Source organism: Rhipicephalus microplus, unplaced genomic scaffold, assembly GCF_043290135.1.
Source record: "Rhipicephalus microplus isolate Deutch F79 unplaced genomic scaffold, USDA_Rmic scaffold_15, whole genome shotgun sequence".
Lineage (NCBI taxonomy): Eukaryota > Metazoa > Arthropoda > Arachnida > Ixodida > Ixodidae > Rhipicephalus > Rhipicephalus microplus.
Genome location: NW_027464588.1, coordinates 21,645,757 through 21,673,499, shown reverse-complemented (window position 1 = coordinate 21,673,499; position 27,743 = coordinate 21,645,757). Strand labels below are relative to the sequence as shown.

General features: G+C 46.9%; 2 protein-coding genes across 2 annotated transcripts; both read left to right on the top strand.

Moving 5' to 3' along the window:
- Positions 1 to 971: 971 nt before the first annotated feature.
- Positions 972 to 14,395, top strand: LOC142784618 (uncharacterized). Its single transcript, XM_075883045.1, has 8 exons — positions 972 to 978; positions 4,245 to 4,450; positions 4,994 to 5,149; positions 6,641 to 6,764; positions 10,122 to 10,453; positions 12,483 to 12,612; positions 13,072 to 13,188; positions 14,169 to 14,395. Exons 1-8 carry the CDS (start codon positions 972 to 974, stop codon positions 14,393 to 14,395), a joined length of 1,299 nt encoding a protein of 432 aa, XP_075739160.1.
- Positions 14,396 to 15,410: 1,015 nt separating this feature from the next.
- On the top strand, positions 15,411 to 21,019 carry LOC142784649 (uncharacterized). Its single transcript, XM_075883078.1, has 3 exons — positions 15,411 to 15,502; positions 18,725 to 19,058; positions 20,742 to 21,019. The coding sequence occupies exons 1-3, from the start codon at positions 15,466 to 15,468 to the stop codon at positions 20,953 to 20,955; spliced, it is 585 nt and encodes a 194-aa protein (XP_075739193.1). The 5' UTR covers positions 15,411 to 15,465; the 3' UTR covers positions 20,956 to 21,019.
- Positions 21,020 to 27,743: the final 6,724 nt, after the last annotated feature.

Sequence of the window (27,743 nt, the reverse complement as noted above, 5' to 3'; positions counted from 1 at the left end):
GACACCGAACAGAAATTGCCACAAAGAGAATCTGTAAGTATGCCGAAGTTTCTGATTGCTACAGAAAGTATTAAAATAAAATTATGATTGCCGTCTCATGATTTTATATGCTGATTGTAAAGTCTTCGAAAGTTTGACGTATGCCAGCCGCTTTTCTTGGTTTACCGAAACAGACTATGCCTCAACAGTATCGAGCAGGGAGATGCAGCGAACGATTTGTGGTTACCGTTAGATAATACGATAGTGGTGGGGTACTACGTCAAGAGCCATCGTTTGCATTTTAAGGAACGCCGTATTAGAAGAAGCAGTGGCTATTGTGACCCGTCCACGCAGTACTATTGTTGGAGTAAGGGGGCCCCTCTAAAAGCGATGCAGCTATATCGACGAGCCCCATCCTTGTTAAGCATTGACTACGGCCCGTCACGTCAGTGTACTGGAAAAAATGAGGGGGGAGGGTACGTTGCACTGAATGTGTAGTCGTTTTAGACGCCCACCATCTAGCTGTTCAGCTGGCATAGGGGGTTGACGTGCAGTTGGGAAACCGATGGTGCCACAGGTCGTCAGTTCTGGTTCACATTTTATTTTTTTTACTTTTGCTTTTTCAGGGTAATGCATCAAGAGTGATGTTACTGTTCTGAAGAAGTCGTAATTGTGATTTCTTGCAGAAATGTTTTTCGCTGTTTGTGCCAGTTGTTATATACATTCCAACTACGTTGATATTTTGAGGCGAGTGAGTACGTTGTTGGCGTATGACGTGAGTTCCATTCACGATGACCAACTAAGTTTTTCTTCTTCTTTTATGCTTTCAATATTCTTCTTAGTAGTGTGGCCCGTTTTAAAGAGAGAATTGCACTGGTCAACACCCTACGGTGGAGCACCAAGTAATAGTATCTTGTGATGTCATTTTATGTGAATGAATTATCTTTATAGTCCCCGGAATTGTAGTGGGCGTCGGGTCGGGTCTCACCGGCATGGCAAGTGAGTCCTCGTGCCAGCTCATTCGTCACCTTGTTGAGGTTGACTCGAGTTTGGTCCACATGTCCCATATGCACATGAAACCATCGGATTTCAGTATTGATAGGATTGACTTTGTTCATAAGTTTAATCACAGTTCCTGCGACATAGCCCTTGTCGAAGCTGTTAATTGCTGCTTTGGAGTCGCTATAGATGTATAGCCATTTTCTTTTCCTGATAGCTAAAGCAATCGCGGCTTGTTCCGCCACCATGGAGTCTTTAGTGAGTGTAGTCAGGGCGTCCCGTACCTCTCCCTGGCTGTCGACCACCACAGCCGTGTTTTTGAGTATATCCTAGTAGAAGTCGGAAAACTCCATGGAGATGCTGGAATTTTTTATCGATGAACTCATGGCGGATCCACCAGAGTGCTTTTAACCGTGAAACAGCCCATAAAGCGAAGACGAGGAAGAAGATATCCGCGTGCATTTCTTCTCGTTTCGAACGCACGGTCCTCGCGCTTGTGCATGTTCCTGCGTGCCGAAGCTTGAGTTACGACGTTCTACCGGGTTCTTAGAACATCGAGGCGCAAGCCAGTAGTAATCGTCTCCGCTACAAGCCAACAGCGAGGTGTTGTTGCCAGGACTTCAGTCGCGGGACCTGCCGTGCAACCCGCAGAGGCCCGTAGCCCTATGGCTGAACTGAAAAAACGTAAGTTGGCGAACACAACTGGACGGGGCTCCATGACGTTTGACACAGAGGGCAATGAAGCGCAAATTATTGCTTTAGGGTAAAGCCATTCATCTAACAACATGGCAGGTGTGACCGCCATCTCAGTAGGAGCACGGTAAAGCCATACCATTCGGCGAAGAAAGAATTGCATTCTGCCTCGCAAGCCTGCCTATTTAATTCGAGAGGCCAACGCAAAGCTTTGCGTTAGCGTTGCGCATGCGTCGTACGCTCGCCTATTGCGGGCTTCAACTGAAGGCTGAACGTCACTGCAACTTTCTTCGGGCAGGCACTGCTCAACGTGAGTCACGGTGTAAACCGTTTCATTAGAAAGTGTCAAAGTCTTCTGAAATACTATTGAAGATCAAATCACCAGTACTCATCTCGATTTGTTACTTCCACCGAGATTTTTAGTTTACAACTAACCTACCAAATATTATGATAGATCAACGTCACTTACTCTCGAAAAAGTCACCAGAACAGGCCATTTTTTTATTTGGAAGAGGGGGGGGGGGCAAGCACAAGCTTCAACTTTGTCGGTAAGGCGTTGTGACAGCTTCCTTTCTAAATTTCTGATGTCATAGCCTTTGATGTCTCGTGCTCACGTCCGTGCGTCCATACATCCCTCCATACGTTCCCTGTCACAGTGCCAGCTGTGGTCTCTTCCCCTCTCACACTCTCAGACTTCACGTTATGACACAGCGTCTCGTTGGAGCGCTCGAGTCAGTCGAATCAACGATCGAATGGGGCCAAATGGCTCCCATGCACACGCATCTCTCTCACTCAAACTCCCTTAGCCACCCTGGGGCCGCCGGGGAGCGCCTGAAAATGGCTGCTGCGTCGACGGATTGTGTTTTGCTATTAAAAGGGCCCTTTAACGCTCAAAAACATAGGTGCTAACTGCATAATTCGTAGTGGTGCTTGCCAGAACTATTGCGAGCGGAAATGACGCCGGAACGTTGCCGCCACATCATTGGATGAATGTAACGTTAAATGTAATCAAGTCATTGCATCAAAATAAGGATCACTATTGGATTTCTTTTTAGGGGTGAAGGTCCTTATAGCGGCACCCGTTCGTACCTCGTAGTCGTAGTCGTAGTGTGTAACCAGTCTTACGCTTAGACCTCCAAGGTGGTGCCGGTGGGAGATTTCTCCTGTGCGTTGTTGAACAATAAAAAAATTCGCAGCGTGCACACAAACTATAAGCCGACTTTTTCTGTCTCTCATGCCCCATTACCAGCCATTGGCATTTTCCAGTAGGAAACGTTAGAAGAAGTAGAAGTGTTAAAAGCCGACTTCTGCTGTCTCTCATTCCCAGTAGCAGCCCTTGTTTACCTGGTAGTGCCTGGTGAGATTTCTCCTGTGCGTGAATAAACAATAAATTTTTTTGTTCAAAGCGCCGTTGATTGGTGAAATAAACCAACGAAAGACGCAAGATGTTTTCTAAAAGCAAAACGAAAAGACGCCAGATGTTAATAAAGCAAAACAAAAAGAAGACGCTAGCTGCCTAATGAAAGACGCCAGGTGTTTTCTAAAGCAATGGATTTATAATCAAAACAATATCGATACAGGTTTGTAGTTTCCGATGGTCGTTGCCGTCGGTGTGTGCTCGTATGAATAAGATGCCGAAACGCGGGCGCGCAGGGCAGCGGCAGCGCGCGCTCGCAGATAGTACCCTGAAGTGAGAATACGCGAGGCATAAGCGCGCCGGGAAGCTGTGCGACGTCGCCACCAAGATTCTGCTGTACGGGAAGAAGAAGCCACATCAGCAAGGCAGCGTCGGCAAGATGCCGCCGTACGTGAACAAGAAGCTGCAGCGGCACGTCAGCGTCGGCAAGATCCTTTCGTACGAGAACGAGAGGCCACATCAGCAAGGCAGCGTCGGCAAGATCCGGCTGTACGGGAACAAGAAGCCACATCAGCAAGGCAGCGGCGGCAAGATGCCGCCGTTTTTTGTTCAAAGTTCTTGTGATGCAGCTAGTGTGTGATCGGCAAGAGGTTCTATCCTAACTACCACTTGATTACGCCATATTGTCAAATTCACCACCTTGTCAACTATGACTTGTCGAGAGCACTGCGGAGGCCTCTGTGGGGGGCTTAAAATGCTGTCATTACGACATGGGATTACTTGGCGCAGGGGCGCAGCAAGCGGAGCTATCCTAACAGCTCAAGGTTTCTTCGCGTAGCGTAAACTGAAACCTCGGTGGATATGAGCCAAGACGCTCTTATTACAGCATGGCAATGCATGGTATAGAAATGTATACCATAGCAAAAGTGTGGGAGAGATATAGAGGGTGAGAAGGATACAAGGAGAGAATGAATGCGTGGTTTTTGAAGGAGAGAAAAGGGCACCTGATTTCTGTTATCCTCGTGGGCGCTAAGCTCCCCTTCCAACCAGTTGAAGATGGACTTGGAATTCCTACCATTATTCAATTATTAAATTCAGCCACATTCCCTTCAACCGTAAAATTATGCAAGTTGAAAAGAAAGTTATGCCTTAGAAGTTCGTGGAGCTGCGGCTGTGCGAAGCTCTTACCATGTCTCTGCATCCTCGTTGGTGGAAGAAGAGGATGACGACTCGTCGGTGGCCGGCTCGCCATTCGACGGCGGAGGCTTTCTGGACAGTTTAGACTCCGTGGACGGTGCTACCGGCGATGGTCAAGAATCGTCATCAGCCACTGTCTCAGCTGTTGTGGAGGGTCACCCGTTTTTTCCGGGAGCAGAAGCGGCAGCAACTGCAGCAACGGAAGCGACCACTGCACCGGATGAGGTACAGAAAAGTTTGAAGAAACCTTGTGGAAATTTCGTTAGGCCGCGGAGGTTGTCTCGGATTGGACGCGCGTGTGGCGGCGCTGGCCTTTGTAGCCGGCCACGTCTTGTTCCGCTTAGATTGAGCACTCGCAAAGCGTACGAATTCGGCTTTAGGTGATGTACGCCTCAGAAGAGTAGACCTGCATGGATGCTTAGCAAGACAAAGCCTCGATAAGCCTATCGAGCATGAACGCTTTGCCACGAAAATTATTCATACATGTCTAATCTTCTTACGCTGACTTCACTCAAAACGTCACCTACCTAATAGGTGTGGTTGTGGCAGTTTTCGCTGTGTAATTTTAGGAGCGACCTTTTCAAGACCCCTTTGATTCATAAACAGATGATATTGAGCAGAACAAAGAAGAGCGACTTGATAAACATGTAAATCGGGCTTCGTATGAATGCATGTTCGCTTGTCTTGTTCCTTCTTTATTCCTGTCCCTGTGTAGCTTACGTTTGCGGATAAACTTGCGTACTTTTCTTACGTATATCTTTCACGCAGCCGCCCGACCTCAGTGTGGCAGGTCCGTCAATGAGCAGCGGAGAGCATCATGGCTATCCGCTGCGCAGGCGCATTACGCGGCCCCCGAACGCGTTCATGCTGTTCGCAATGGAGAACAGGCGATCTGTGGCTGCTGAGAACCCTAACTTACGTGCAGTTTCCTCTCTACTTCTCAAAGCATTCCCTTTCTGCAACAAAAAATTTCCACAAAACGTTTTCTATACATAACAAAAAACACCTACACAGTGTGAGCGTTTAGCTTAAAGCACTTGCGAGGCTCATTTGGGAGCTCGAATTATTTCTACAGCAATCGAGCCATTCCTCGCAAACATAGAGTTTCTCCAGCTGTTCGCTTAATTTTTATTGCTGTTATACTTCCCTTCTTAGCAACGCTGATTGGTCTAGTTGCCGACTACGAGGGTAATAGCTGCACAGAGCTCCAACGTGCGCGGCTCTTACGTCCAAATCCCGGAGATGAAGGTAAAACAGTAAAAAACACTTTGCTGATATATCGTTCCGTAAGTACGACGGTAGAAAAGAAGTGAAAAGGGGGAGTGGGGAGGTAGCCTAGACATGCCAGCTTTATACTGATCGCAGTCAGGTCACATCATTACAGGGAAGCTTAGCAGGCCGCTCTTATCAACAACACGTGGCGCTATCGCATACATGACGGCGGAAACTTTTTTATTCGTTTAGCATTTGCTTTGTAGGCGTAATGCCTCGTATATACTTTAATGCAGTGCTCGTAGATCGGAACACCAAACTTAGCACCAAGCAATGCACTTACTTTTCGTTCCCACCATATTGGAATCACGTCATGTCGCCGTAATTTCGATGCAAACGCTTATATCACAGAAATGTCACCTTTGGAAGCCACGTTTGTAGTGCTGCAACGGGTTGTGGAAACGCATGCCACGTTTTTAGCGTGGCAAAATTGTGACAGGCAGCGGGTGCTGGCATTGCCGTAGAATGTAGTCGCTATTCTAAAACCATTGATAGCATGTTTCAGGGCTTGGGCACTGTACTCGCTTTCATACTTTCTTGTGGTTTTTTTTATAGGACAATGATAGAGCTTAAAGGTACACTAAAAAGAAACACTGAATTGATTTAAATTGATAAGTTGTACTGTGAGAACACTAACATCAATTATTTTATCATCCTAACTTCACTAACAGTGGAGAAAATCAAGGTCAACGTTTCGTTTTTAAATTTAGCCCCAAAGCTCCCACGCATGACGCCACGAATTCCAAAGTACTATTTTAGCACCATTGGTTTCACAAACTTTTCTCAAACTTGGGGTGTTAAACCCTAAGAGGACAATCTACTTCATTTTCACTGAAGAGGATTTAGGTAGGCTCTTGTAAGCGTCGTCATTATATGTGACCTCACGGAGAATGGTGAGGAAACTTCGTCTAATAGACTTGTAGGTATACAGGCAAAGTGAAATACTCGGATATTAGGTTGAACTTTATTGAAGAAACTCGCGGCAGTTCTTGAGCTCGTATGAAGCTCCCGTACATACACTGGCTCACCATATCTTTACAACCTGATGGCTGCTTTAGGTGTGTTTTCATGTTTTTTGTCTCATTATTATGTCCTTTTGGCACGTGAAACCCTATAAAATTATTGTGCTTGTTTTCGACGCAGGAGGACAACCAGCGTGTGAGCACCCGACTGGGTAAATTGTGGCGTTCTCTCAGCGCGGCCGCTAAAGAATCTTATCGGCGCAAGGCGGCCGTAGCAGCAGCAATCCACCGAATCAAATATCCTGGTATAATTTAAATGCAAATGATTTGTGTCCGTACTGCGGACACTTTTGGCGTCTATCTGCGCATCTATCTATCAGCCGCCTACGTGTGGGTGCTCAACTTGGGGTGGCCCTGAATTGTTATGAAAAAGTAAGGTGGTTTGACGAATATGGCCCGCTGGTCGTAGCATGAACAGGGAACAGTTATTGTATACCAAGCTTAGCGGCTAGCGGTCTTGCACCGATAGCGGGATCAAAGTGCGCATGCACAGATGCGTACGTTGCTCGTACCAGTTACCGTACGCGCGTCATTTTTCATATTTAACGTTACCGTGTTAGCGTGCTGTACGCAGTGTACGTAAATAGGGCAGCGCTTACGGGCGCCCGCTTCGAAGTGATTATACGTAGTTCTTGAAAGGTAGACTTCGTGCGCAGCAAACGACTGCTTAAAATAACTGCGCTTGCCTACAGTTAGCTTCAATGACCAAATATTGCGGATATGCTAGTGTAATTTTTCAGATAGCTTCTTAATGTGAACGTCCCTACGCCTAAATAGAAAATCGGTGTAAACAAATGGGAAGCATAAATGTTTTAGCGTTTTGTGTGAGTTTTATATTTATTTACCTTTAATATTCCTAAAATTTTCTTGTAACTATACTTCGCACGGTGACACAGGCGAACATACAAGATCTCTCCTCTTTGTCATGTTCTTTAACTTGTCGACTGTTCGATAGATGGCACCACCATCCTAGCTAGGGCACGTAAACCGTGTAAACGCAATCCCGCTAAACTATAAGAAGCTGTCCGTAACGTACGGTTTCTGCACGGTAAGGCTATTTCTTTAACCCTGCTATCCCGCTAACGGTAAGCTAAAATTGTCTAATTTCACACTTCCAACACGTACTCGTCAAACACCTTCTGACGCGGTGGCCATACTCGTGGGCGGGTATGTGCCACTAGTGGTGGTTATGCACCACAGGTGATTTACACTTTCTATGTACCCAGGAACAGCGACAACAACATTGGTAATTCAAATGCGAGAGTATTAAAAAAAGTGACATCGGCAGCGTTGCCTGGATGAAAGCAAAAAATAAATGCTGTTGTCCCAGTACGAATCGAGTCCTACCATTTTGCATGGCAATCAAGTATTCTACCACAGAGCAACGCCGGGTCTCTATAATAATTCATAAAAATGCGCTGTTTGGACGTCATGTGGGAGAAACGTCAGTTGTGCTTGTGAATCTGCAATTGTATAAACGCTATATATGTACTGCTACGATATAGCCATTTTGTAGCGTTAGCGGCAGTTGTGTTTAGGCACCATGTACTGTTGTTTTTAAGGGCGAAGCTCCTTAAGGCGTGGTCTGTCCATCCTTCGTGGTTGTCGTACGTAGCCACCAGAATGTGAGATGGGAGATGGTGGTAATTAGAATGCTCACTAGATGGACGCACGGACGAACACATAGACGGACGGACCGACAGACTAGCAGACGAGTGGACGGATGGACATACCCGAGGAGCGGGTATGTACCCCAGGAGATGCGAGATGTGAGATGGGGGTACTTGGAGTGTTCACTAGATGGACTGACAGACAGACTAGAAGATGGATGGACAGATGGACGGACGCGTGGACGTACGGACGAATGGACGCATGGACAGACGGACGTATGCGTGGAGGGACGCACGGATGGTCGCGCGGACGGACGGAATCACGGAAGGGCTGACGGACGCTTTGCCCCACTCATTATCATTCACTCTGTGGATATGCTGTGGGTTTTTTTTTTTTGTAGCAGTGTCCAGGGCTACCATCCTCATGTACAAGTGTTACATATCAGCTTACCGCTTCTTGTGCTGCTAATACTCATGTTGCTGTTGACATCATGTCTTAAGTGCAAACAACTGGTTATATAAAACATGTGCGACTTTTCAACATATGTCTGTGCATACAACACTTCGCTTATACTTAGCGTCATTTCGTAACGTGTCACTCAATAACATATATTGCAAGACGGCCACCTTCCCTTCGCATGCTTCGCATAACGTCGATTCCCAAGTTGCATGGGATCTGCTGAATTTAACGGAAAATCAGTTTAGTAATGCAAGGTCAGTCAATGAAATTCCTGAACGGGGGTCACAATTCTATCTATCTATCTATCTATCTATCTATCTATCTATCTATCTATCTATCTATCTATCTATCTATCTATCTATCTATCTATCTATTTGTCTATCTATCTATCTATTTATTTACCTATCTATCTATCTATCTATCTATCTATTTTTCTATCAACTAAACATAAAAGTGAAAGTGATCACAAAGAGTAGAACCAAAATCGTGTCGCTCTGTCAAAGGCGTCTTTTGAAATCCCCACTTTGTACTTCTCGCCGGTATTATCCTGCCCACCGTCATCTGGACCTTTCAGATATGATGGTACTACTGTACCATTCACGCTGTGGGACATTACCGTTGCGTTTCAAAACATCCGTTTCAAACACTATCCGAGAAGTTGATACAATTTTGTGCGAGTTGCTCGGGGCGCGTACGATAACGTGATTGAATGGTTATAGTGGAAAATACATGTATGGTAGATTGAAATAGTGACATGCCAGCCACGAACTTGTGGTACATTTGTACGGTAAACGGTAAACTGACCCTGCAAAATGAGTCCACGTAAAGGATTTGACTGGGACAGTTGGTGAAGATGAGAGCTATTGTTATACATCAAAGGTATCCCCCTCACCAAGCGAGCGTTTTTGTATAGAACGCCAGCCAAATGCTGTTTCTATTGGAGAGCAGCAACTGCATCAATTGTTAACACTCGTTCACACCTAGGTCTAGCACTGGTCGTGCGATAAAGGTAGTTGAAAAGCGACTGGTTGCAAATAGTCGCAAACGACCGCCTCAGCCACAAGGTGACTGCTTTGGCTCATCCGCTCGCTCCTTGATTTTTCAGCCGGACGGCATCAGTTACAAAACTCTGAGCAAGTCCCATGAGCAGAAACATCACGTGAGCTTACTTTGCGGGACACTGGCAGAGCGAGCTACATGGAGGTAGGAAAGCTATATGCGAGAAGTCATGAATTTCGTGTGACGATGATGCGTACAGGTCGCACTCAGGCGTGAACAATGATGGCCTTGAACCGCTTTTCATCGCCACTCGCAAACGGTCGCAGGTGTGAACGAGCCTTCAAGGCCGTGTCGCATCACTGACCATTACGCGCATTTCGTAACGCTGATCTGAAGAGCTTCGGCGCTGTGCTAATCCTTAGGTACTCTTTCAATGCTCGTGCATGCAGTCTCGTTTCAAAATCATACCACTTCGGTGACGTGAATCGCTCGAACGGCGTATACCACGCTACAGTGATTTCTTCAATTCACAGGCTACGTCTACAACCCACACGAGGCACACCGACGCAAGGAGCAGGCGCGCATAGCCAAGGCGATTGTCAGCAAAGTGAAGCAGGAGCCTTCGGAAGACCAGGAGCTGGAAGAACAGAGCACCTCTGCATCCCTGGGTCCAAGTACTCCTGCATTGCAGAACCTACCTCGACCTCCACAGTCACCTCCCCCACTGCCACTCCGGCTCAGGCGGTGGGCAACCACTGCTACCCTGGCCAGCACTCAGGCCGACGGTCGGACAACGCCAACTGGCAGGTCGACGGCTGCCGCACCATCCACCGCATCGGCTAGACCAGTTGCACGGCCATACTGCGTAAGTGCGTGTATTAAGGCATTAGACAGATAAGGACGTGCGAACGCCACTAAAATTTTATGCTGCCGCATTAACTTCGAATTCAAAGGTGGTGTTTCAAAAGCGAAGGAAAAAGCAAGAGGACAGTCGGAACAGCACGGCCTTCGCGCGATGTATGATCGCTAATGACAACGCCATTGACCGGAACAAGATCCATACCGTAAAATCAACAATGCTGTCGCAGCAGCGGATAACTACTGTAAATCTACCCTAGCTAACAGTAAACAACATTGCCTTATTTACAACATTGGCTGTAAAGCAGCATTGGCTTATGACAGTAATACGAGTTGAAACACGGTAGCCTAATTAGGTCAAAATTGTCACATTTTCTTTAGAAACAGTAAGGGGTAATTATTATTATTATTATTAGTATTATTATTATTGTTGTTGTTGTTGTTGTTGTTGTTGTTGTTGTTGTTGTTGTTGTTGTTGTTGTTGTTGTTGTTGTTGTTGAAGCAGGACCAGTAGTGGAAGAATGAGACAGGTCAATTAGCATGTCACTCAGCATAGGCCTTGAAGCGCGTCACTAGAGTGAATAATTAAAGTTGCACCTCCGGTTTCAAGCTACGAGAAATCTGCCTAACCAGAAAAACTGAATGAACCGTTTTCAATCATTTCTCTTGCAATCAGGTAAGGTAACACAGCGTGTAAACCCGAAAGTGTTTAGTCGAATTAGCAAAGTGTTCTGTTCCTAAATGTTCTTCACAACTTGTGAACCAGTTTTGATGGTGATGTGCCCAGCATCCAGATGGCTGGAAACTAGTATTGCGAATAATAATAGCGTTGGGACGACTGTAGACAGCACGTCAAGATGGCTTCGCCTTAGTGAATTCCGCATTGCGGAGAAGTTAGATTGCAGCAATGCTAAGCAGCGCTTGCACAGGCCTCCGCTTTCGGGCACACTTCGCATCAACGTGAACTTAAAAACACACTGAGAACACGTATGTGGTGCATGCGTCAACAGCCAGCATCTATTGTTTCCGTTTCTCTATCTATTTGTACCTGATCATAAGCTTGCGTATAATAGAGCTGACGAAAATGGTCAGGGAGAGAGGTGAGGAGCTTACCACAGAAGAGAGCGCCAAATCGGTCCCTTAACTTTACTCTATCGTCCCTGTCGCCGCTCTTGTGCAAGGTATGAAAATGCAGGTTTTAACAATGAAGCTTCCTTTTACGTTAATGACGGTCGGGAACCACTGAATTTGCTTACTCAGAGCTGTTTCAATTTTTATCCCCTGTGAACCGGGCATCGAATACAGGCCAGTGCGGGAATCATGTCTTCGTTTCATTCAAATAACGTAGCGATGTTTAGGAACTTAGTAACGTGTTTCACTCACGAGGACCTTTTAGTGGGTCATCTACAAGAAGAGTGCCGCTCGTGTGAGTGTCCGTGCCTTGCTCTGACTTTCTTCATTACGCGTTATCGCTGACTACCGGCTATTAAACGTGTAAAAAATTATCATAAGTAGCGTTTAAGGTTCCAAGACCACGATACATAATTACGAGAGACGCCGTAAGGGAGGGCTGCGGATGTTTAGACCATCTGGTGTTCTTTGCCGCATGCACTGAAATGGCACAGTACACGGGCCTCTACCATTTCGCCTCCATGGAAATGCGACCCCTACGACTGAGATCGAACCCGCGACCTTTGGATCGGCAGCCGAGCTCCTAAACGACTACTCCACTACGGTGGACTCGTTTTTTTTAGATTTTCGCATGTATTGCGAAGCTTCTTTTCGTCAAAATTGATAAAAAACAAGGAAGCGGAAAGCGGGGGGGGGGAGGGGGCGATGATGCGGTGGAACGGCGGTAAAACGTCCTCCCCCCCTCCCTCATTGAGGAACCCTGCACACGTTTGTGCACACAGCTGTCCCCAGTTTGACAAACTGTCTGAGTGCATATCAATTGATTGATTGATTGCTTAACTGGTTGATTGATTGAATGATTGATTGACTTATTGAATGATTATTGATACCGTGGTCATATTCAGCGATTACGCAGAGCTCCGCCACCGCCACTGCGTAGGGTTGGCACTGTCACCTCCTGTGAGCCGCCAACCACTTACCCACTAAACCAGCTGAGCTCACTGGCAGCCCTCAGCAGAGATGGCGCTGCTGTGCGTAAGTATTCACAACCATTTGCTGTAGGTTCCCAATTGGGTGTGGTAGCACAGCGTAGAATACCTTACCATTGTATTGCTTTTGTCAAGATCTTGTTGGTGATGTAGACGAAGGTAAGGAATTTGATCTTATTTTCTCTACGTGGAACGTTGTTTAAACGTGACAGTATTTGACAGATCTTGATGTATTCGGCGATAAAGTTCAGCTAGCAAGGGCTGATTTCCGACCTTGTTGGTGCGACATGTGTAGGCTTGAAAGCGGAACGTCTATGACCGAATAAAATGCGACAGAACACACATACGATTTGATTGTATTCCTTCCTGTCATTTAGACCTACAAATTATATGCCTAACATTGAAAACCCAGCCGTGTCTTCTTGCGTTGGCAATATATTACTTTTTACATTAAAAAGACGAGCTGTAATATAATTTTCCCGCGTCTTTTCATCTCATCCACAAGTGAACGGCCCTGGACTGCCACAGTTCTTCGATGCAAGCGCCCGAACGATGGAATGGTTCTTTGACCAAACAGCCCAAACCGCTGCTGCTCACATGACAGTCGGAGTAGCCGCAGCGCGTGAGTTTACCATGATATTATTAGAGTGCCGTGATGACTCTAATGTCTAGCTTCATTGCCCTTCGCTCATTTTTGTTCATACATGTTCTCTTTTCCCATGCCAAGTACAAGGTTTAAATTTTGGGGCGAACTCTGGCTAAGCCCTACTTTTCCTTCTTTCCTTTCTCTGTTTTTTTTGTTTTTTTACTTTATTTCTTTTTTGCTTGCTTGCTTTCTCTCTTTCTTTCTTTGTATCTTTCTTTCCCGTGAAGAAAGTGTGGTAAAATATTAACAATTTCAATTAGCCAGATTCCGCTAAGTTTTCGTGTCGAAGTCGCATTACAAAAGATGCGCCAATTACTGTCGAAAAATAGGAAAGGAATAATATGGCGTTCAAAATGAAAAACCGTTCCACATATCAAGCATACAGCATTGCAAATGACGTCTTTCAAGAAGCAGACACAGACGGGTGGGACAAACTAACGAATCACAATTTTTTCAAACTTGTAAACACATTTTCTCACATATACATACCCTGCCTCAAGTACGCTTAGACCCAGTCTTTTTTTACTTTCCTTTGAAGCAGCCTTGAGCATGCAGAGTTCACTGCGAAGTCTTCCGGGTACCCTTTTTTGATTTACCGGTCGCAATTCACTGAAGTCCAGTGTTATAGAAAATCACCGAAATATTCACCTGGTAGAAGCGCAGTGCCCCAATGCAGCCCCCCCCCCCCCCCCAGCATGCGTTCACGGTATACCTACCGACTAAGTTCCTCGGCGTGTTTCATGTCTGATTGAGCTGCGCCCGTTTTCAGCCTTTGTGGGCTTGCACTCGCACACAGAATATGCGACGTGTCGGGTGGTATTATTGATGAACATGGCTAAAGGTGCGCCTCGTGTGTTCATTTGAACAGAGGAGGCGTCTACTGCACGCCTGTAGCAGTCATTTATGCTGCGTCGTGGTAGAAGCAAGCGAATGGAACTAAGTCTTCCACGATGCAGCGGTGCTGTGCTGGCCAGTTATTGCGGCTGCTGCATCTCCAGCCCTGGCTCCACCACTGCCCTTTCTGCTGCCCGCGGCCATGGCTCCTGCAACGGTAGGACCCCACTTCGCCTTGCCAGGTCTACAGATGCAACTTCCCAGGCCGGAAGCAGCAGCCAGGCCTGGTCCGATGCAGTTCTTCCACATGATGCAGGCGAGCTATTTTACTCAGTTTCGCTGTTGTTAATGCTGGCCTGATCCTCGTTGCAATGAAATCCCATTATTCGATATATCAATTGTAAAGCTCCGTCGGGCGATCACTCCCGGCAGTAAATGTACCTTGGATTTTAAATAGTTACGGCACCAATTGGATAAGCCTAGTTCATGTCGTCATACAAATCTCCAACATATCAAGACGACTTCGATCCGACGTGAAGCTCATAGATTGCTGATAACATTTTATTTTGACATTGAACTCAAATTTTGCTTGGCGCACTTACTGATATTGACAAATTATGAGAGGGACTACAGGGAGTCCCAACCTGCTCCACTACTACATCGACACTAGCGTCACGTCAGACTACAGTACCAATACCGGTGATTAGAAACGCTCATACGGCGAGTTGTGATGACGTTATCTTGTGCGTCGCCGAGCGAGGCGACCGTAGATAAGTGACGATTTTTTGCCCGCTTGCGGCACTGGAAGCTCACTCTGCGTCATAACTTAACGTTAGAGTAGGAACGAAAACTAGGTTTTCTATATATGTTCTAATATTTTAGGGCGCAATCACTTTTGCTTATGCAAATAATGTCTCCAATTCATTTGGATGCATACCGCTGTACAAAAAGAAAAGCAATTTTGAAGCCTGCATTAAATGTCGCATTTTCCTGATTTTTACAGTAAGTTGGACACATTTCTTGACACACCCTGTGTAACTGTTTACTGATTAGTGCTTTATAATTGGTTTTAAGGTAAGAAATTTTCATTGGGAGACACCAGAACTGAGAGGAAACTATAGGCGCATTGATAGGGTTAGGGAATTTGCAGCTGCACGTCTAAACCGACATCACAGTCGATCCAAGTCGCCGAGTGTGATGCCCGTCTATAGATGGACACAAAATCGCGATGACGATTGCTACAGGTCGTAAATTCTTACAGTCGTATCATCTGTGGCGCCATAATACAGCATAACGCCTTTCTTACCATACTACAAGCGATTTGCGTCCGAAAGTTTACATATGGCACCCTTCGCTGAGCAGCCGGAGCAGCACAGGAACACCGCCACTGCTACCAGGAGGGCACCGACCGGAACCACGATGCCGAATATGGCCAGTCGCCAACAGCGAATCGCAGGTGAGACAATGGCTGCGTAAGCTGTTGTGTGGCTTATCTATTTATAATTAATTTGTATTCTACGTGCTAATCATCCTTGCGAAGTTGTCAGAATTCGCCACGGTACTTTGGTGGTTATTGTGTTCGACTGCTGACCCGAAAACAGAGCGGGGGTAGAGTCGCAATCGTAACGGCTGAGTTTTGACTGAGTCGAAACGCGAGACGGCTCGTGTGCTTAGGTTTAGGGGCGCATTGAAGACCTCGAGATGTCTAAAGTTTCTGGAGCCCACCATTACTCTGTTGCTCATAATCATATCGTGGTTCTAGGACGGAAACAAAAACAACAAATAATTACCATGAGGTTTTTGAAAAATGGACATGGCTAGAGTGTCAATTTCCAAGAATTGTCCTGCTGAGGACCGCTTAACCTGACAGAACGTCTCGACGACACGCCCCCTGCAATTTATGTCGGCGGGACTGTTACAGATTGACGGCATCAACATTACGTAAACTCAATTACTGCCTTTTCACAACTTCAGAAAACTCTCTGCGTGCAGGCAATGCTGGTCGAATAAGCAAAATTGAATACGCCTAACAGGGTCAACGTGGCACTTTCGCCATGGTTTCGCTTGGTGCTGTGCTGAAGTTTTTTTTTTTATTGTGGCGTCAGATCGCGTTGCTTCAGTGAAGGTGAAAGCGGACCGCTTAATTCCTATCGGCATAAAGAATTTCATTGGCGAAAGAGCGGAAATAATTGTGCTATGGGTGGGAACACCCAGCCTTTTCGGTGAACGCAAACATATTTACTTTAAGACAAAGAAACTTTTTAGCGAGCCCAAAGTTGAAGACGGCCAGTGTTTATGTTGACGGGTCCCCTCGAAAGGCCCTATAGTTCTTTTGCGCTGCGTTGCTACACTGCTACAGGCAAGGCCTTATCAGTTTTTCAGCTAAGTACGCTGCAACCTTTGCCGCCGATTTGATGTATCCCAGTGAGTTTTGTTTTGCCATCAAAAGCTGAATACGCATTCAGCGTCTCGCGAGCGGTGAGCGGCGCGTGGCAGAGTGCAGCGCCCGTTCGTTCTCTTACATAAAGGAACAATTACTGTGCTGGTGTGTCTTGATGTAAGGCAAATCGTACCTTCTATTGTACATTCGCCGATCCATGTTATCAGGTTTCTAATGATTAAGGTAGTGTGCTTCCGGACACTCCGTTGTTCGTGTTGGCAGTAGATGATATTGAAAGCAGGTATATGCACGCCCACCACGTACGCTACGAATGCACCGTGACGGACATGCCGTATATACGCACGAACATACATGCATGCTACGCGCACGCGTGACCTTTGTGCACGCGTTTGTGTGTGCACATATGCCAAATAAAAAAAAATCAGGAGGAACGACTATAGCAGCTTGATTGGAGAATGAGTAGAACTACGGCTTGCACAGAAAACAAGCATATGAGAAAAATACAGTCACACGTGTAACGCAACAAAGTTCCTAAAGCGTTTGCTTAAATAAACGACTCCGCGCTTAGAGAAGGCCGGATATTGATAAAAATTCACACAAGCTAAATAATGGTTTACTCACCGAGCAGAGTTTAGTAATCGCAAGCGCAGTAATTAGAACAAACTACTGTAGTGGCCATCACCTTCTTCCCAATGTTCAAGTTTCCGGTTTGCACCGTTCTCCGTCGTGCATGTCTGCAGGCGTAAGGAAGAGACAGAACGATACGTTGCCATCTTTCCCTCACGATGCCACGCATTGCGAAAAACTGCAATGGTCTCTGAACAGCGCTTTCTACTTTTTCAGGCTCGCACGTGCGGCATGGCAGAAAGACAGAAACTATGCGGCCGCGTCTTAACACGTGCAACGTGGTCACATCTCCTTTAACGCTTTTCCCAGGTAGCGCCGTTTACAGACATGGCCGCTAGGTGGCTAGCACTCAGTTGGACTCGCGAATAGCAGCCTGAAACTCGTACTGAGCACTCGCAGAAGCGTTTTCGATCACCTGCATTGCTGAAGTCACTATATCACCAAGACGACCATAAAACTTCTGTAGCGTTAAGAAGGAAGACTGAAAGACTAGCACGTTGATACATATGCATCAGTACAATCTAAAGCACAAAATATAATGACAAACAAGGAAGTGACACAAGTTCTGGTGTCGCTTGTTTTCTCGTACTTTTCCCAATTTAGCGCATAAAGTTAGAATTATGCTTAAGAAGAGCATCAATCCAGAATAATACGTTCACACCATGTTTCAAATCAAATTTCTGCTTTTTGAACTGTGATTGCGGCATATGAACGTAGACATCGAGCCTCCCGCACTGCTACACTGTACCGCACGTTCGCGGTGCCAGCGCATGGACGACTTGACCACACTAAATCTTATTGGTCATCTCTCTTCGCAGGTCCGGAAATCTTAACTGCTGCAAGAAGCAGGCAGACATCCGACTACAACAGCGCTTATGTGCTTGACTTCAGCGCATGATATTTCCCGTACAAATCGCAGCCTCCACTGCGCTACTGGAAATAAGCCGATCGAGCTTTATAGCAAGGTGATGTCAATGCATCTGTATAGTTCACGATTGATACGTGGGGTTTCACGCCCCAAAGTCACCATATGTAAAAAAAAAGATGTGACAGTGAAGGGCTTCGGAAATTTCGACCAACTGGTGTTCGTGCACCCAAATTGAGCACACGGGCCTGCAGAATTTTCACTTCCATCGAAAATGCAGCCGCCGCAGCCGGGATTCAATACCGCGACCTGCGGGTCAGCAGGCGAGTATCATAGCCACTAGACCACCGCGGCGGGTCTCTGTATTGTTCAGGTTATGCTCGTTTAAAACGGCCGCACACGCTGGCATGTCACGAGACCACTTGGTCGCCCATACTGACTCTGAACAAAGGCGTTCTGCACCACAGGGAAGCACCAGCGTAGTAATATCCGGGGGTTTACGTACCAAAACCACGGTGCCATTGTAAGGGACACCATTGCGCATAGCTCCAGAAATATCGACCATCTGGTGTACTCCTGCCCTAATGTGGCACACACCATTTCGCCTCCACCGAAACACGAATGCTACGGCTGAGATCTAATCCGAATCCTTCGGGTGATCAGGTGAGTACCGTGACCAGTGAACCACCGTGCCGAACTCCACTGCAGGGCTAAATGAGCATGTGGCTTGGGGTATTGGATTTGGATGCACCAAGCAACGAGTGACGTATGCTGACCTCTTTCAGGGTCCCGTCGGAGGTTCACTGAAGCTGCCACTTCCAGCACTGTGGAAGCAACGCTCTGCTCACCGGTGACGGCCCAGGCCACGCAGCACCAGGATATGGGCGGACCCTTCCAGCCGTGCGAACTCGCGGTCTCCCGTGCGATTACCTCCCTCCCCTATGCCTACTCGACGCAGGTTTGCTGCATGGGTACTCGTGCGCAGCCCTGCCATGCGTTGCGCGGCCCGTACTCGGGCCGTGGAGGTGGCCCCATCTTGACGGAAACGCCAACGTCATTTCAGGAGCCCGAAACCAGCGGCTCAAACCAACCACCCCGTAGCGGGCGTGCTGTTGACCGGTAAGTTTTCTTTACATCATACTGTCTATATTATCACCTGGAGTGCGGTTTCTACGCATTTCCTGCTTTCCTGACCTTGAAATTGAACTTGGAAAAATTCGGGGGGAGAAGCAAAGGAGCTTGAGCAGATAAGGCTGGATATCGTATGCAGAATGAAGCTGAAAAAAATGGTGTGCCTGGAAGTGTGGCGCATGATTAGACGGTGTCATAAACTTTAGAACCCTTAAAGCATGCCACGGAATCCACTGGCACAAGACAGGGTAAATGAATATATATATATGAAGATGATGCATTCAAATTGCTAGTCCCCTCTTGTGCTTTTTATTACCTCGACTTGTTCGAAGAAAAAAAAGAAAATTTCGCTTCTGGTATCGTCTAGCCAGACAGCTTCTCAAAAAACCATAAAAACTGGCTATAGAAATGTGGTATTATTAGCAATCAACCACGCAGTATGGGTGGTGGACGACCCTTGATCGTATTGAGTTAGGTCATACAAAAATATGTTGAGGCCAGGGGTGTTATAAAGCTGCTTCGAAGTAGCTGGAAACAATTCACCTAATAAAATTAAAAAACAATTCACCTAATAAAATTAGAACATTCGTTAACTCTTATACAAAAGAAGATTCAACCATTAGCAGCAGTATTTATAAAGAACACCAGTGGTAATATCGTCGCTTACGCATTTAGTGTGCCTGTTATGCGCTAAATAAATCATCCCAAAGTGATACGAGGTTTAACCTTTACCATCATACTTCGCAAAGATGTGCACAGACACACCTCACTATGCAATGATTGTAAAAAAACACACAACACAGTTGACCTCCACCTTGAAAAGTAGGTGCGATAGGTTAATAGGCCACGTGTACATTGCTTTCTTAACTGCCAACCTTCTTCGGTTTTTGGCGCAAGCTTTAAACATGCCACAAAAAAATGAATGACTGTGAGCGGAAAATCGGCCGTTTAAAAGTATCGTTGATTGCCTACGCATCCGTAGGGCAACACGTGAACCCTTCGCACCTGTTCACTTTGTTTATGGTTCTGCTGTGGACCTCCGCCTTAAAAAGAAAGTCGCGAAGAGTTCATAGGGCCTCGTTTACATCGCCTTCTTAACTGCCAACCTTCTTCGGTCTCGGTGCAAGCCTTGACTGTGCCGTAAGAAAACTAATGACTGTGCGCTGAAAATTAGCCATTTAAAAGTGTCGTTGATTGCCTACGCGTCCGTAGGGCAACACGTGAACCTTTCACTTTGTTTATCGTTCTGCTGTTGATAATTACCGGTGTCTTAGCGCTTTGTAATGTGCTGGCCTTTAAAACACCCACTATCTGCTCAATCCGCAACTTTTGATGGCTGGCGTGATTTTTACACTTTATTCACAAAATATATATGATGTGTAAACTCCTTTTATCTGCACGAAATTCATGTTTATTTTTTAAAACAGTTTCAACATATCTCGTGGCTTCATGGTAGCTAGGGTTCAATCTACATAATCCTCAGACTCGGAATGTTTAATTTATTTTATTTTATTTTATTTTGTTTTAATTTTTCAGTCGCGCAAAAGATAATTTTTCGCTCACCACCAATGACGCCGACGACGACATACCTGCGAAACGAGCTCTCTGACGCTGTCGAGGTAAAAAAAAGACAGACCTTGAATAACTACCCAACTCTATGACAACTCGCAGGCACCACCCTCGACTCATGGTGCAGCAGCAGCAACCCGTACAGCGACAGCAGCACACAGTTGGACAGCAGCAGCAGCCATCGTGGGGAGGGTCCTCAGGCTCACAAATCGGCCTTGCCCTGGATATGATTCACCAATCCATAGCTCTAGTGCAGCAGCCGCACTCATCTATGACAACAATCTTGGCTGCTCCTGAAGGCACGCAGCAGTTTTGACGTGCATTGTAGCCGCATGATATGCAGATGCACAAAAATAAAAATACCGCCTTGCATCCAGGCATCTATGGCACAGCTGCGGAAGTTTTAAGCGATGTCTTTTAGTGTGAATGATCCCAGTTCCAACTCTTTGTTTATGGTTCCATTTGCTAGATGTTCATGCGTGCAGCGATCTGCTGAGAATAAAGCCGAGAGAAGACCCGTGGTTCCTGCAGCACGGCCTTCACATTGCCTCTATAAAAACCTGATTCGTAGTCGCCAAACAAGGTTAGTTGCTAGAGCCGCCATTTATAGAACACGCCTTTGTCAGTACCGCAATCGTTTTCTTTACTTATTTATGAGCGTCTATCTCTCAACATTTCTGCTAAAAATAAACATTTGCTACCTATAATAAAGACTGTGTGGGTCAAGCTGGGGCTGCAGCGCCATTCCTTGCTCGATGACTCTTCAGGCCTTCATATCCACTGGAACTTGTTTTCCCTCGTTTTTTATTTAGGGGTGGTAAACAGTGGCGTAGTTACGAGGTGGCGCACCGGGCCGGCGCGTGCCCCCCTCCCTCCTCTCTACCCCAAAAACATTTGTATTCTCGCCCCCTTGGTGATAAACGATGATCTCGAGAGTGTGCTCGGCATTTGGGACAGACTGACTCTTACATTGACATAAGATCTTGTCCTATACTCGGTAATTTACCCCTACAGATGCCACTACACGCGATGGAGGCAGATCCGGGGTGTGTGTTGCCATAGATTTTCCCAAAATTAACTAGAGAAGACTCTGGCGCTGTGATCGTTCAGTAGCCATGAGAATGATGGGTAGTACACACATTTGCCCTGTCTTCGTACTTGTGGGCGGCGACTCATACTTGCGGCTTCGTTTATTGCTGTGTTTCAGTTTTGTTTTGAAAGAATGATACAACCCTTTTGAACTTTGTGGCCGGATTTGGAAAGGTAAGTCAAAAAATAAGGTGGTTAAGTGCCAGCGCTGAACATTTGCTCATTTCTGTTTCGTAAGAAAACAGCTTCAAGGCACACGAACACACACGGAGCCAAAAGCAGTCCCGAAGTACGAAGATTAGACAAATGTGCGTGCTACCCATCGTTCCCATGCTCGCTGAGGCGCCGTGCGTTGCATCTTCAATAGACACTAGCGCCAGAGTTCCTTCTAGGGCATATTAGGAAATTCTATGCGTGTTGCAGCCATGATTATGTTCGCAACTGGAACGCACTCGTATGCTGGAGTAAGCCAACACCAGACATATGATCACTGCACGCAAACAGTAGATGGCGCCAGGATTGAAAAACAGCAATATATTGACACGTGTCTACATGTGGACAAAAACGATGATGGGGGGATTTAGCGGACACCAGGTAGTGGGCCTCTGGCTTGACGCGAGAACGAAAAAGAAGATCTTGCGGCTCAGCTGTTGAGAACACAATTCTTTTACAATTTTATCATGTTTTTTTCAAAGGAACATTATTATTGTTTCTATCTAATTTCTCTTTATTTTTTTAGCAAGCGTTATAAAAATTATCTATCATGAGGTACAGTGTGGCCAATCCCCCATGTGGGTATGAGCCAAAGTCTTCTAGGAGACAAGACAAGACAAGAGAACACGCTGCTTTCGGTGCCTCAAGGCGTGCTTGTGCTTTGTTCGCGTTGTACTGCGACACTGGTGGAGGTGCTGGCCCGCGACTCCGCCTGATGCTCCACACTCCCACGGAGAGCCGTTCATACAGCCGTCAAGCACCACGTTCGTACCTGTTTCGACTGCCAGAGACGCAAGTCACCACCGACTAAACCAGCTGGCCCCCTGCAACCCGTGCAGGTCCCGACAGCTCCATTCTACCAGATAGGCATGAATATTTTGGACCCACTTCCTGTTTCTACTGCAGGGAACCGCTGGGTTATCGTCGCGACGAATTATCTGACCCGTTATGCCGAGACAAAGGCTATTCAGAGAGGTACAGCAGCAGAGGTGGCAAGATTTTTCATCGAAAATATTGTACTGAGGCATGGTGCACTAACTGTCATGATCACAGACAGAGGAACCGCATTTACGGCAGCTCTTTTGGATCATGTCCTGATGCTGAGTGGAACAACGCATCGTAAGACCACTGCCTACCACCCACAAACAAACGGGCTGACGGAGCGTCTGAACAAAACCATTGAAGACATGCTTTCGATGTACGTAGACATTGAAAACAAAAATTGGCATGAAATCTTGCCATACATAACGTTTGCGTACAACACGGCCAAGCAAAAAACGATCAGCATGACCCCGTTCAGCCTCGTTCATGGACGAGAAGTACGAACTATGTTAGATGCGATGCTACCGCATGAAAGTGATGACATCGACCCAGACGCCAACACGTTTACGGAACGCGCGGAAGAAGCCAGACAACTGGCACGTTTACGGATCCGCCAGCAGCAAGAGTACGATGCAGGCTGCTACAATGCTCACCGCAGAGCACTTGTCTATCAAACTGGCGACAAAGTATGGGTTTGGACACCCGTACGGAAACGAGGACTATCAGAAAAGCTCTTAAGAAGATACTTTGGGCAATACCGAGTGCTGCGACAACTGAGTGACGTCACTTACGAAGTTGTCCCCGACAATTCGTGTAGTACCAAGCGTCGCCAGCACCATCCTGAACTCGTTCACTTATTGCGCATGAAGCCTTACGTCAGCGAGTGATTGCATGAGACTTATCGTTTAACAAAAGCTGCATTATAGACTTCGCATCACGTCGATGCTCTTTGAGAGGGAGGCAAATGACACGTGTCTACATGTGGATAAAAACGATGATGAGGGCATTTAGCGGACACCAGGTAGTGGGCCTCTGGCTTGACGCGAGAACAAAAAAGAAGATCTTGCGGCTCAGCTGTTGAGAACACGCTGCTTTCGGTGCCTCAAGGCGTACTTGTGCTTTGTTCGCGTTGTACTGCGACAATATGTGGATGACATCACCCTTTGGGCTGGAAGGGGTTCCCCATCAGAAATATAACACACGCTGCAATCGGCCATTGACACGACTTCTCGATACCTTGAAGAAAGAGGACTCACTCTTTCCAGTGCCAAATCTGAGTTTATCGTCGTAACAAATGGGAAGCTTCCAAACGCTCAGGAAGACCGGCAACTTGTTACACTCTCCATACAAAATGACCCTATTCCCAGGAAGCCCTGCATCAAAGTGCTAGGCTTCTGGTTGCAAGATGACGGCAAGTCAAAGGAGTGGCTCCGACATACAGTACAACAGTTGCAGCAAGTACACCGTCTTTTGAAACGCACAATGCGAAAGTTGAGAGGCATCAAAGAACACCAACTCAGGCACATGACCCTAGCTTTAGCCATTCCCCGCGTCATGTATCAATATCCATATATTGACATCACCAAGACCCAAAAATCGAAGCTCGAGACCCTGCTCCGTCAGATTTCTTGCACGATACTGGGTACCCCTCATTATGCAAAGTCTGATAGGGTTCAAGGAACTGCGATCCTACCAAAACTCGACGAGTTGGCCCAAATTCACCGGGAAGCACAATTCACGCGCCTCAAACATTGCTCACAAGGATACACCCTGCTTCGTGAATTAGGCTACGACATATCTGCACCTGTCGCACTTGAAGCAACCCGGCCCCCTTGGGCACCGTCGAACCAGTTCCGCGGCACATGGATCGAGATAACTAAACAGGACGACGTAAATCACGAGTTTAGCTTCTCCGAGAAACCACAGGAGAGTGGATCTTGTACACGGATGCATCTTAGTCTCATACCGGCGAGGGCTTTTGAACGGGAATAGCTTCCGATAGACTACCACTGTCATGGGGCTTCCATTACAACATTAGTACGTAATGCATTGCAGAAATCATGGCCATAGTAAAAGCAAATACCATGCCCAATCCAAATGCCCGTAATTTACTGATACGCACAGATAGCCAAGCTGCCTGTCGAGCCCTCGCGACAGGTGACATTCCAGACGCACATTACAACAAACTTACGAAGCACTTAGCTGACTACCCTTGGTTACGTGTTTGTATACAGTGGATACCTGGTCACTCGGGGATCAGAGGGAATGAAGTGTCACACGCCATGTCCTGCGTATATCTCCCAGGCCCTCCTCTGTGGTGGCCGGATTCACTGAACGCACAGAATTACTTGATATGGCACGTTTAGAGAGGCGCGAACGATTAGATGAGATGTGCAACAATCGCAGGGTTTATCCCGATCCTCCTCATTTCATGACGAGACGCGAGGCATCCCTGATAAGGCGTGCCCAAACTCACTCTTTAATGACACCACACATTCAACACTACATACAAGGAAAAGACGGATCATCTGCTTGCATGTCATGTGGTGGCTTTCCGGATAATGCTCACGTTCTGTGGGATTGTCCGGGTGGTCGCGCAGCCTTGGCCGAGAGCCTCAAGCACATATCTATAAACCTAAGGCCTGCGACCCTGGAGGAGTGGCTGGCAGACTCCTCGCCGGACATCATGAAGACACTGCTCCACCATTTGCAACTTCTAGGTCTGTCTGATGGATAGGCTTTAAGGGGCGAAGCTCCTTATGGCGTGGCTTGTGCGTTCCTCGTAGTACGTAACCATCAGTGGCACATACCCGAAATAGGTATAACATTTGACATCCAAGGTGGTGCCGGTGAGAGATTTCTGCTGTGCGTTGTTTAACAATAAAAAATAGTGCTCAATGTACATGCCAATGGCTGCTAATGGGGAATGAGAGACAGGAGCATTCGGCTTTTAGTCAACGCGCACACTGCGATCCCCATTAGCAGCCATTGGCATGTACCATGAGCACTATCGGACAAGAAAGGGTTGCTACATTATACTCGCTGGGTGTAACCTCCTTAGTTTTAGAAAGGTTTAGCGAGCGTTGAGCCGCAAGGCCATGAATACAATGAACTAGTATATACCATGAATGAATTCGAGGTGGTTGAAGGGGAAAACAGATACGAAGCGCAAGCCGTAAAAAATTAAAAGCTGAATCCTCCTGTCTCTCAATTTACATTAGCAGCCACTGGCATGTACATTGAGCACTATCTGACAGGAAAAGGTTGCTACGTTATACTCGCTGGGCGTAACCTCCTTGGTTTTAGAAAGGTTTAGCGAGCATTGGGCCGCAGTGCCACGAATACAGTGAACTAGTATATACCATGAGCTCAAGGTGGTTGAAGATGGGAAGTAGACCTGAAGCGCAAGCCGTAAAAAAGTGTGCGTGTGCCACCTCTCGTTTAGTCCTTGGAATGTCCACTGAATGGCGGTGCTTCTATATGGGGAATATATGATGAAAAGATGCGAGATGGTGGGACTTGGAGTGTTGAATAGATGGACGAACGGACACACAGACAGATGCATGGATGGACGCATGAACGGACGCAGGGACGGGCGCACGAGCAGACGCATGGACGGTCACACAGACGGACGCATGGACGGACGAATGCTTCGCCGCACTCTCCATCATTCACTCCGTGGATGTGCTGCCATTTTTTAGTAGGCCCGGACCAGGTTTTTTTTATTTTAAAATAAATTTCTTCTCTATGTCTAGACTTTCTTATAGACTATTTTATCTTAGACATGTGGGCACCATCACCTTGAGCTGTAGAGGAGCGGGAGGATACAACTTTATTAAAAGAAATTTCATGGGTTTCGAGCTGGCCGATTGTCTGCGGCGACCTCTTGTGCCCACGCAATCACTGCTTTCAGCAGTTTTTTGTCGGGGGACCGTATTAAGGTCTCCCACGTCCTTTCGGAGGAAGCTGGCAGAAACTCTCGGGGTGGGGAAGGCCCTCGCATTCCCAGAGGATGTGACTTTGGTTTGATATGGCATTTTTGTCGCAATTTTTGCATGTTGAGTCAACCTCTCCACCTGTGAATATCGCTAAGCGGTGAGGAGTGGCTGTTCGTTTGAATTCGGAGGAGGATAGTGGTCTGCGCTCTTGCGAGGTTGCTGTGCGGTATGGGATATAATCTCCTGTCATCTTTATACATATTCGTAAGTTTGTTATAGGAGGTCACTGGCTTTTCTATCGTGGAGCCGGATTCCAATGAAAGCGCGACCTCGTTCACTAACCCTCTGGCCACTTTATCCGCTTCCTCGTTACCGAGTGTGATGTGAATTATTATGAAATGAAACAACGGATGCTCTAATTCTGCCGTTTTCGTATGCATCAACATGGAGGCACTGAAACCCCTCTGTAGAATTCCGTAGACCGCAAGCGAAGCGCATCTATCTGTGGTCATGCGCTTCCAAGTGTAGCGCCTCCTCAATTTTATCAATGTCAGCCAGATGTGCCCGATTCAGCCATTCACCGCCCTCTCAATTAACCCTTTCCTGCTCTCACCCATCGTCTAGCCTTCACATGTGCTTTGCGGTCATGGGGAAGAGAGCACGTCATGCAGTGCCTCACGACGGGATTGATATAGCGTGGTTTTTCGTTCAGTTGTTGTCACAGAACGAGCGCTAAAAAAAGAGCGCGCCGCCAAATCCTTGCGACAACGGGCGGTAGAAACGCCGCGAGGAAAAAAGAAAAAAAAAAGAAAGCAAACATCCAAGGCTCCCGGGCGCGCGCTCTCCCCGCAGAAGCACGGCTTCGCAGACGAACCTCCTCACCCCACAGCGGCGGCCGGGCAAGCGCTAGAAAATTCCAGAACGAAGGAGGCGTGGCTACGCCGAGCTGAGTCACCCGGCGCGGAGGGCTGACAAACCGTCTCGCCCCTCTCCAGCCTTCGCTGCGTATCGCGCCGACGAAAGGACGAGAAATTTCTGGAAG

Excerpts from the sequence above, each read along its gene's own strand:
- LOC142784618 (XM_075883045.1), top strand. Across the intron at positions 4,451-4,993 it reads CGACCACTGCACCGGATGAG|CCGCCCGACCTCAGTGTGGC; the intron begins GTACAGAAAAGT and ends TCTTTCACGCAG. Across the intron at positions 6,765-10,121 it reads CCACCGAATCAAATATCCTG|GCTACGTCTACAACCCACAC; the intron begins GTATAATTTAAA and ends TTCAATTCACAG.
- LOC142784649 (XM_075883078.1), top strand. The coding sequence starts at position 15,466 with ATGCCGAATATGGCCAGTCGCCAACAGCGAATCGCAG. Across the intron at positions 15,503-18,724 it reads TCGCCAACAGCGAATCGCAG|GGTCCCGTCGGAGGTTCACT; the intron begins GTGAGACAATGG and ends GACCTCTTTCAG. Across the intron at positions 19,059-20,741 it reads AGCGGGCGTGCTGTTGACCG|GCACCACCCTCGACTCATGG; the intron begins GTAAGTTTTCTT and ends GACAACTCGCAG.